Source organism: Rutilus rutilus (assembly GCF_951802725.1).
Source record: "Rutilus rutilus genome assembly, chromosome: 19".
NCBI classification, from domain to species: domain Eukaryota; kingdom Metazoa; phylum Chordata; class Actinopteri; order Cypriniformes; family Leuciscidae; genus Rutilus; species Rutilus rutilus.
This window is the reverse complement of record NC_140232.1, coordinates 4,464,328-4,474,786: the sequence shown is the minus strand read 5'-3', so window position 1 is coordinate 4,474,786 and position 10,459 is coordinate 4,464,328. Positions and strand designations below refer to the sequence as shown.

The window sequence follows — 10,459 nt, the reverse complement described above, 5'->3', positions numbered from 1 at the left end:
TTAAAAATACAACAAAGTTAACTGTAATATTGTGAAATATCATTAGAATTTGAAACAGCTGTTTTCTATGTGAATATACAGTAAAGTGTACTTTATTCCTGTGATCAAAGCTGAATTTTCAGCATCATTACTCCAGTCTTCAGTGTCACATGATCCTTCAGAAATCAGCATAATATGATGAAAACATTTATGATTATTATCAATGTTCAAAAAAAAAAAAAGTGCTTTTTTAACATTATAAAGGCATTTCCGGTCAACTGTCTTTGTTCAATTTAACACGTATTTTAATAAAGCTTTACATAGGAAGAATCTCAAACACCACCAAGCAGCAACTTTCCTTCAGCCTTAAAACTCTTTATTGATTTCTTTTAATTGAAGTTACAATGTCGTCCAGACTCGTTAGATTTTCACAATCAGCTCTCGAGAGGAACTACACCGGCGTCGAATGACTTTGAGATGAGACAGTTATTTTTTGTTAAAAATGAAACCTCACACATTTCCTCAAAAATACTTCTCACACTCTCGTGTTGGCACAGCACTGACAGTAAAGTGTGTGTGTGAGTGAACTTTCTCTGAGCCTTGGCAAAAACTAAAAACACCCAACTGGGACCCAAAGGCAAAGATGATGAAAGAACGATGGTTCCCTGAAACCTAAACGAAAATCACAGTATTAATATTCTCCACATTTCTGAGCAGACGGGAAAGCTGAGGTCACATTAAGTCACTCACTGCACGTCTAAAATGATACCGTCAACCGTAATATTCACGCTGCATCCATGATTTTAAACATGTGCCGTATAGAACACAGCAAATAAACTCATTTCATGACTGATTTGGAAACCCCTGTGCCGTGATCCTCGAGAAAGCAAGGCAGTCGCGCTCGGGCTTGTGGAGAAGAGAAGGCAGAAACCAAGGCAAAAACAGGACCGATGTGTTCTGACTACCACGAACATCTCTGGAACGACACACTGACTAGCACTGAAACGTTCAGAAGGAATGTCTTCAAAAACACTGAGAAAAGGTTGAATCTAAAAGGATATTCGTAAGTCACAGGAATGTCACCACAAGCACTAATTTAATTCGGCACGAACAGCCGTTTAAAGTGGTCGCTTTTCCGGGCGTCTGCCAGCACACGTGAACTCAAGAGTATGTTTTTATAAAATTATAACGGCTTGAGTTGAAATAAAATGAACAAGACACTACCAATACAGTATGAAACATCAACCTCAGTTTAAATACCCCCCCCTCCCTGGTCACGTGATCGTCACCCTTTTGGGTCCATGATTTTAGCTTTAAGTCTTTCGAATCAAATACACCGGACCCGTTTGGCTCGTCGAGATCTGCAGATCGACGCGGTGCGACTCCGATGAGGGGGATAGTACATTGAGCGGCGCTAGATAACTTCGACGTAATTTGCTGGGAACATCCCGAAATGTCCATCCGGACTGTATCCTCGCCACCAGCCTTCATCGATCATCTCGATGCCTGTGATGATGTCATCCGGGTCAAACGAGATCTCGGTGTCATCAGCTGAGAAAACACACACACACACACACACACACACATTAAGATCAGATTACAGATTAGATTTCATTTTAGTCATTTAAAGCACTTCAGTTTTGACGCACAGTCAAACGCACATACTTTATTTGACAGACTTACATACACAAATATAGTCGCTCGACATCTTTGTACTCGTTTAAACTACAGTAGCGAGTATCTCTAATGCCTTGCTCACACTACAGGAGTTTTAGGCCGATTTATCCCCGATTTATCCGATTTTCCCCTCCCGTGAATCAGAGGAAAAAAATCTTGTCGATGACCTCCAACGGGTCCGATGTTCGGCGCAGATTATCTGGTAATGTGAGGCGTTCACAGATCGAATCTTGCACCTCCCGATCCGCTCTCACACAAATCGGGCTCGCCCCGATCACATCAAACATGTTGGATATTTAGGATTTTAAATCGGGATGAGCAAGACTGTGATTGCGTCAGTACTGTCAAAATAGCTAATAAGAAACAAGTAGGGCTGTCGTGGTGAAGGAATTTCCCTTGAGGTCATTTTGAGTGACTCAACAGCGCGATATGCGTTATCATCTCCATTTATTTATTGCTAAATAAATAAGTGTTATGCTGTGGTCAGCAGGCATGAAGACGAGTACATGTTCAGTAATGAAATCGAAACTAAAAAGCGGAGTAAAATGAAGATACAATGTCAAAATAAGGGGCGGGTCTAGGGCTGGGCGATATCGACAATTATCACGATAAAAGTCAAATCTTTATTTCTTTCAAGTTTAAAGGCAGATTTTTGCTCCTGAGTGAAAGTTGTAGAAACCAGAGCGTTAATTGTGGTTTTAAACTACTCTTTATTGTCAGAACATATCAGGACAAACACTTGCCAAACAGGTGAACATTTCACAAATCTGAGGTAGAACATTCAAACATTTGTCATTTTTCCTTAACAAAATAAATATCTTTATTGGACAATTAATTTCTTAGTTTCTGCATGTGCTAATTTTTATTTGGTAAAAGGTAATATTCTGACTGTTATCATGCATTTAGATCATGATAACCACAGATAAAACCAGGCATAGCACCTCACTATCATGGCAAAATGTAACTTTATGGTTTCTATGGTATTTGTATGAAAAACAGTAGCCTAAATACATTATTAAATACTGTAATTTGTAGACGGAAAAGCCTTCTGCGCACAGTGTTTCTCCTGTTCGTCAGCGCCGTTTCATCTGCCTTTAAACTGGTTTAAATCACTGAGACATTTGTGTTCTTCGCTGAACTCAAGCGCTTCTCACTGGATCTCGTGACGAGAGCGATGAGAGTAAACGCATCGGCTCTAGTGAGCTTGCGCTGCGCTGCCGAGCGGATAAAGGGTCCGTGTGACGCGCTGTTCAAATGAGTTTCGTTCCGCTTTTGGCGCATAAACACTATCGAACTCTTGATATCGTTTTATGGAGAAAAAGTATATCGCGATAATTATCGTTTTATCGCCCAGCCCTAGTCGGGTCCACATAATATAATAAACACAACATAAACCTGACAATGAGCTTGTTAGGCCATTGTTATATCACCTTGATTATATTCCTTGAATCTCACTTTACGAGTGACTAGACAGGCTGTCACTCAGTCATTAAACTGATCATTCAACGGAAATGTAAAAAAAAAAAGCGGATGCATTGAAAGATAGATGTAATGAAACAAGCTGTTAATTATTTTAATATTTAATTTAAACTTTGAGCTCCACTTTACAAGGCTCAGCTGAGCAGCAATGCAGCGCATGGGCAACGCTGAAGCTGATGCGTCGCTTCATGATCAATGGCATTGATTCACTGTATTGACCAGCGCTGACGCCATTCATTAGACATATGCTTATTAAGATTTCGCTTTCCTTGGTCATGGCTAGCTTTTCACAAATATGACTTGATATGAAGGACAGATATTGTGTTTACATGCTTTTCCGCTTCAGATCTGCTGCGTGAGATAGTGTTTTAGTTTTTTTTACCTCATCCGATTATTATTTGACTGGCTGCAAATTAACACTCGCCAAACGCCACATGCGAGTAAAAGTCTTAAAGTCCCCCTGTGGTGAAAGTCAAGTTTTTAATGTTGTTTATATGTGTCTATGTGTTGTTTTTAATATGCTTTAAGACAAACCATGTGTAAATTCATAAGTCGACACCATTGCTGAGTATTTCCTCCTTAAAACTGCAGTGAACCAAAAAATCTTGAAACACGCTTTGAAATCGCTGGTGTTTCTGACGTCACAAACTACCTTGTAACCAATCAGATCAACGTGTGATCGTCAACCAGTGGATCTCTGAGCTGAGTGAGTGAGCGGAGGCGGGGCTCATTTGCATATTCACAGAACCGAGGCAAGAGTGTCGAGTTACATTCAAGCTATTTTAAGGCATGACGGAAAAAAAAACGTTTAAATGCGTCATTTTGATGATCAAAGATGAGTTTTACGGGATAAAATTACTGATACAGGTGGACTTTAATATTTATCTATTTCGGGTCCTGATTTAGGAAACAACGAGCACATGAACCGTTGAGTTGTGCTGCTTATAATTATCAAGCAGTAAAAACACCCCTTCCTGCCCAAAACAAGGCGTCTGTGGATGAGAGTCTGAAACGAGGACTGAAAACATGTTGTCCCGCTCCTCTTCCCAGACGAGTGGAGGGAGGAGGATTTTAGGATGATTTATGACACTTCATTCAACAGCAGCAGCTCGCTCTGTGCATCATACGTCATGTGCAGAACTCTACAGTTCTCTCGATCGGATTAGAGAAGGTTTAAACCACCCCTTATAATCCCAATGACATTTTAATTGGATTTGGCCAATTCATTCCGTGGTTACATGTGACTTTTTATTCCGACTGTGATTACAATCTGGTAATTAGGGTCCATGTAAATGCAGCTGGTGTTTATCATGTAAAAGCAACACTCACCGGCCTGGTAGTCGTACAGAGCCCGGGCGCACACCCCGCGATCTACCGGTGTCTCGTACGCTGTGTTCGGCTCCTCCACCTGTGAAAGATTCACAAATAACACACACATTCAAAATCACACACACCTCACATCCACTTAAAGCGGTAGTTCACCCAGTTCTGTCATTAATTACTCAGCCTCATCACGTGCCAAACCCATAAGACTATGGCCCTATGAAATCAGTTTTATGTTTTCCCCAAATTCCGTCATTTTTTTTCCCGAATTCAGTTTTTTCCATTTTTTCCATTTTTTAAGACTAAATTTTAATGGTTAAATTAAAATTTAGTAATCAAAAAGCATTTCTAATTAATTAAAATAATGAAATATACAATTAAGCATCAATTTATAAAAAGTTGAACAAAAATGAGTTGTTTAGGGTCCTAATAATGTGTGTTTTTTTGGATCAAATTCCATTTTATTTTTACCAAATTCTGCATTTTGTGTTTTAGGTTTTCTGGACTCCATTTTAATTGTTTAATAAAAGCATGTCTTATTAATTGAATTAATAAAATATAGAGGTAAATTATGGGGGGTTTTTTGTTTGTTTTTTGCGCAAACATAGCACTTGCGTTGCTTAATAAAATTGAGGTTCAACCACGGGAGTCACATGGATTACCTTAACGAGGTCTTCCCTATTGTTCATCATCAAATTATATTCATTGAACATGGATTGGCAGATTGGTACATAAACTGAATCAGGTACTCAAATGTAAGATAACACTGCTGTATAAATTATATACATACAGTGCCCTCCACAATTAATGGCACCCCTGGTAAATATGATCAAAACTGGCTGTAAAAAATAAATCTGCATTGTTTATCCTTTTGATCTTTCATTCAAAAAATTTGCAAAATTCTAACCTTTCATTGAAGTAAAAGAATTGAAAGTGGGGGGAAATCACATTATGAAATAAATGTTTTTCTCCAAAACACATTGGCCACAATTATTGGCACCCTTTTATTAAATACTTTTTGCAATCTCCTTTTGCCAAGATACCAGCTCTGAGTCTTCCCCTATAATGCCTGATGAGTTTGGAGAACACCTGACCAGAGATCAGAGACCATTCCTCCATACAGAATCTCTCCAGATTCCCAGATCCATGTTTGTGCTTCTTCTCTTCAGTTCAGCCCACTCATCAGGTCAGGGGACTGGGACGCTCATGGCAGAAGCTTCATTTTGTGCACCGCAACACATTTTTGTGTTGATTTTGATGTTTGTTTTGGATCGTTGTCCTGATGGAAGATCCAACCACGGCCCATTATAAGATTTCTAGCAGAAGGCGTCAGGTTTTGATTTTTTATCTGTTGATATTTGATAGAATCCACGATGCCATGTATCTGAACAAGAAGTCCAGGACCTCCAGCAGAAAAATATGCCCACAACATTAAAGATCCAACGGTATATTAAATTGTACACATGGGGTACTTTTTATCCTTGTGTTCACCAAACCCATCTAGTGTGTTTGCTGCCAAAAAGCTATTTTTTTAGTCTCATCTGACCACAGAACCCTGTGCCGTTTGAAGTTCCAGTCATGTCTGACAATTAAATATGCTGGAGTTTGTTTTTGGATGAGCGAGGAGGATTTTTCTTGAAACCCTCCCAAACAACATGTGAGGATGTAGGTTTTTTTTTTTCTTTCTGACCCCAAGACTCAAATAATCTCTGCAATTCTCCATCTGTGATCCTTGAAGAGTCTTTGGCCACTCAAACTTTCCTCCTCGCCGTGCATTAAGACAGTATAGACACACGTCCTCTTCCTGGCAGATTCGTAACATCTTTAGTTGATTGGAACTTCTTAATTATTGCCCTGATGGTCAAAATGGGGATTTTCAATTCTTTAGCTATTGTCTTACAGCCACTTTCTAGTTTGTGAAGTTCAACAATCTTTTGCTACGCATCAGAACTATATTCTGTGGTTTTACTCATTGTGATGGATGATTAAGGGGATTTGGCCTTTGTGTTTCCTCATATTTAAACTCCTGTGAAACACGAAGTCATAGCTGGACAGTTTCATGTTCCTGGTCACCTTGGTGTACTAAAAAAGGTAAATATTAATGGGAATATACTTCAGAGATATTTTACTCGTAAAAAATTCTAGGGGTGCCAATAATTGTGGCCAACGTGTTTTGGAGAAAAACATTTATTTCATAATGTGATTTCCCCCCACTTTCAATTCTTTTACTTCAATGAAAGGTTAGAATTTTGCACATTTTTTGAATGAAAGATCAAAAGGATAAACGATGCAGATTTATTTTTTACAGCCAGTTTTGATCATATTTACCAGGGGTGCCATTAATTGTGGAGGGCACTGTATCAATCCTTAGTAAAGTTACAAAAGTTATTTAATCAAGAGCAGTGAGAGATTTCTCTTTGGTTTTAGTTGTTTGATTAACATTAAAACACAGACAGCAGGAATATTAGGCTGCTGTCACTTTAAGAGCTGCACGGATCCAATATACTGTTACACAAGCGTTGCTTTAGACGTGCGCAAACACAAAAACCTTCTCAGGGAGTAGAATTGAGTTCTTTCACGTCTTCTTGTGCTTGAATATTTAAATTCACAAGGCTTAAAAACACATGCACAGGATGAGCTTTCGTGACGATTGCAGCCGAGACCCCGAGAAGTCCTTATCAAGCCCTGCTGTATTTTGTACAGAAGTTTTTAATTATCTTACCCAGAGAAAAATGCTGGAATACAGAAATAAATACTGTTAAATAACTTTAAGCTTTTTCATGCTGTAACCGATTCTGATGGTTGTAAATTGATTTAAAAAAATCGGCCAATAAATATCAGTGGCTCATACATCGGTGCGTCTCTAATTAAATTCAATTAAGTTTAAAAAATAAAACAAATAAATGCAAACATGCATGCCTACACATACACACACACACAAATAAATAAATATTTGATATGTCCTGCTGATATGTTCTATCGAAACATCCCGTTTCAGTAACAATACTTCAACAAAGGACAGAAAACTTCAAGTGATTTCATGGGTCTCATCTCAATTCACAATAATAATAATAATAATAATAATAGTGTAAAATAACACTAAACACTCATATAATAACTTAACATTCACATGTAAGGCTTTGTATCTTCTAGGTTTTACTTTCTGTTGTTGTTCTAATTCAGAAGTGGTTAGTTCTGGTACCTGTGGTGGTTCCTCATAGATGGCGTCTGGCTCCACTACTGCTTCATATTGTGGCTGCTTTTGTTCTACAGGCAGTTCATAATTATCACTGACCACTTGTACATCTGAGATATAAAAGAGAAGAGAGTAATTATTTGCTGTCTCCTGTAACAGCACACCTTCCCCACAAGGTGGTGCTGACATTCAGCTGAGTGAGTGACACAGACAAGGGCTGATGGTGACAGAATGACAAGGAAATGAGACAGCGAAACAGCCAAACAACTGATGGGAGCTGATAATGTGTGTGTGTGTGTGTGTGTGTGTGTGTGTGTGTGTGTGTGTGTGTGTGTGTGTGTGTGTGTGTGTGTGTATGTGTATGAATCCCACCTTCATACTCTGGCTCAGGTTCTGCCTCTGGTTCCACATACTGAGATCTGGGTTGTTCCTCAAAACTGGCCTCTACTCAAAACACACACACACACACACGCATGGAAACACCCAGAATCACACACATGCATGGAAACAAGCACACAATGGGAGCGCAGGATCTGTATTCTGACACACAGATGAGTTTGAGGGCGGTATGACCAAAATATGTCACTGTACGACTGATGTTTTTTTGTACCACAGTAACCATATAGATCACCATACAGTTATTTTACAAGAGATCTTCGTCTCATTTGAGTGTTTTATTTTTTTATTTGGAGCTTGACAGATGCAAAGTAAAAGATCAGATCATTAATAACAGATGTTTTAAATCACACTTGTGATTAAAAAAAGAAAAGAAGGTTAAATCACATCATAATTCCCGAATTGACAAGCCATATTCAAACCCAAGTGGACTATCATGTTCTGGAACTGCAGAATAAAGATATAGAATTTCTACATGTTGCACAGATTATAAATTACTGTTCAAAAGCTTGGGGGTCAAACATTTTTTTTTGGAAAGAAATCAATACTTTTATTCAGCAAGGATGTATTCAATCAATTGAAAGTGACAGTAAAGACTGTTTTTAAACAATCAAAGAATCCTGGATTTTTAAAAAAAATACAGTTTCCATAAAACTATGAAGCAGCACAACTGTTTTCAACATTGATAATAATCATAAATGTTTCTTGAGCATCAAATCATCATATCAGAATGATTTCTGAAGGATCATGTGACACTGAAAATTCAGCTTTAAAACATATTAAAGTAGAAAACAGTTGTTTAAGATGGTAATAATATTTCATAATATAAATGTGCCCTGTTGAGCTTAAGGACTGGTTTCAAAACCATTAAAAAACTCCTACTGGCCCCAAACTTTAACAGTAGTGTACCAGCCCTAGTTTGAGTCGATTAATCAGTTTAAAGGGACAGTTCACAGAGACATGAAACTTGTGTCATTATTTACTCATCTTCATGTCATTTCAAACCTCAATGAATTTCTTCCACGCAACACAAAAGGAGAATTTCTGAAGAATATTCTGGCCAGTGAAAGAGGACTGAGGCTTCAAGCTCCAAAATAACACACAAAAAAGGAGCATGCACCATAAAGCATCATAACTAGGGCTGCGTATTGACACAAATTTCACAATTCGATTCACAAGCTTGCAATTCGATTCGATTCAATATTGATTATTTTGGATATCAGGATATTATTTGGATAAACAAATCTCTTAACTAATGCTGTAAACTATGGGAGTCAGTTGTAGCCTATAGGCTTCATTAGGTAATATTGAAGGTAAAAATGAACTGATTTGTATACAAACACTTAAATTACACTTATTTATTTGTACAATAATAAAGTTATATGAAATATAAACATTTAAATGGTGGCTGTCATAAAAACTTTCCAGATTTATTCAAACATGCATTCAATACTGAAGAACATTAAAAATTATAATGAATATGTAATATGGTGCATATATTTAGCAAAATGCTCCTCTCTAGAGTTAATTCTTCAAGCTGACTAACGAGTTTATGGTCACTGGATATGGTTTTTCTGAGGTAAATGTGATGTTACATGACATTGTTTACAAGCTGTTTTACTGACGTCTTTCCACAGTTGAAACACTGATTGAGCGATTATGTGACATGCGGATTTCGATAAGTTGTCCTCTATCTTTTAACACACTTTCAGAAGCTCATTCATGTTTATTTCGCGCTGTAACTGGTGTTATTAAGGCGGAAGAGAAGATCCTGTGCTTCTCTAGAGCTGAGCCAGAGCGATCTCACGCCACAGCGACAAAACGCTATTTATGCTTTTGAATTTCAGAAGAAAATGGACGTAATTTGAAATCTGAGACTTTGTTTCATATCAACAGTAACAAAGCACAAAGATTATAGTGATTTATTGGATGGGATGCGCTCTACAATGTTCCGTTCATTCATCAACTGAAAACAGGATGACTAGCCTAATCGATTCTTGGGATTTAAGAATCGATATTGGATCGTAAAAATGAGAATCGATTAAAATAATCATCCAGCCCTAATCATAACAATGGTCCATATGACTCGTGCACTATATTCCAAATCCTTCTTGGCACGCTTGTGGAAAAGTAGCGATGTCTAATTCATGAATCATGACCTAACCATTCCTTTGAGTACGATCTTTCCAATTAATCGTTTGATCGCATTCACAAAAGCAGCCAAATGACTGAACTCACTCAGTCACTAACAGCTCACTCAAGGGGAAGATGATAGACTTACATGATAATGATGTAGTAAAAACGGAAAAGTTTTTCACTAGACACCTATTGAACATGTAATACGCATGACGTCACAGTTTTCACAAATTCATGTTTTTGTAGTTTACATGGAGAGGATAACGGTATTGT

The 10,459-nt window shown here is 37.9% G+C and overlaps 1 protein-coding gene across 2 annotated transcripts in view; it reads right to left on the bottom strand.

Moving 5' to 3' along the window:
* Nucleotides 1-333: 333 nt before the first annotated feature.
* Nucleotides 334-10,459, bottom strand: part of dbnlb (drebrin-like b) — a 35,795-nt gene continuing 25,669 nt past the window's right edge. For both annotated transcript variants that reach the window (XM_084389737.1, XM_084389738.1), the window contains 4 exons: nucleotides 8,027-8,098; nucleotides 7,661-7,764; nucleotides 4,465-4,543; nucleotides 334-1,530 (listed from right to left, as the gene is read on the bottom strand). In XM_084389737.1, coding sequence (XP_084245863.1) covers nucleotides 1,394-1,530; nucleotides 4,465-4,543; nucleotides 7,661-7,764; nucleotides 8,027-8,098 — 392 coding nt within the window. In that variant the 3' untranslated portion in view covers nucleotides 334-1,393. The remainder of the gene's footprint in view (nucleotides 1,531-4,464; nucleotides 4,544-7,660; nucleotides 7,765-8,026; nucleotides 8,099-10,459) is intronic.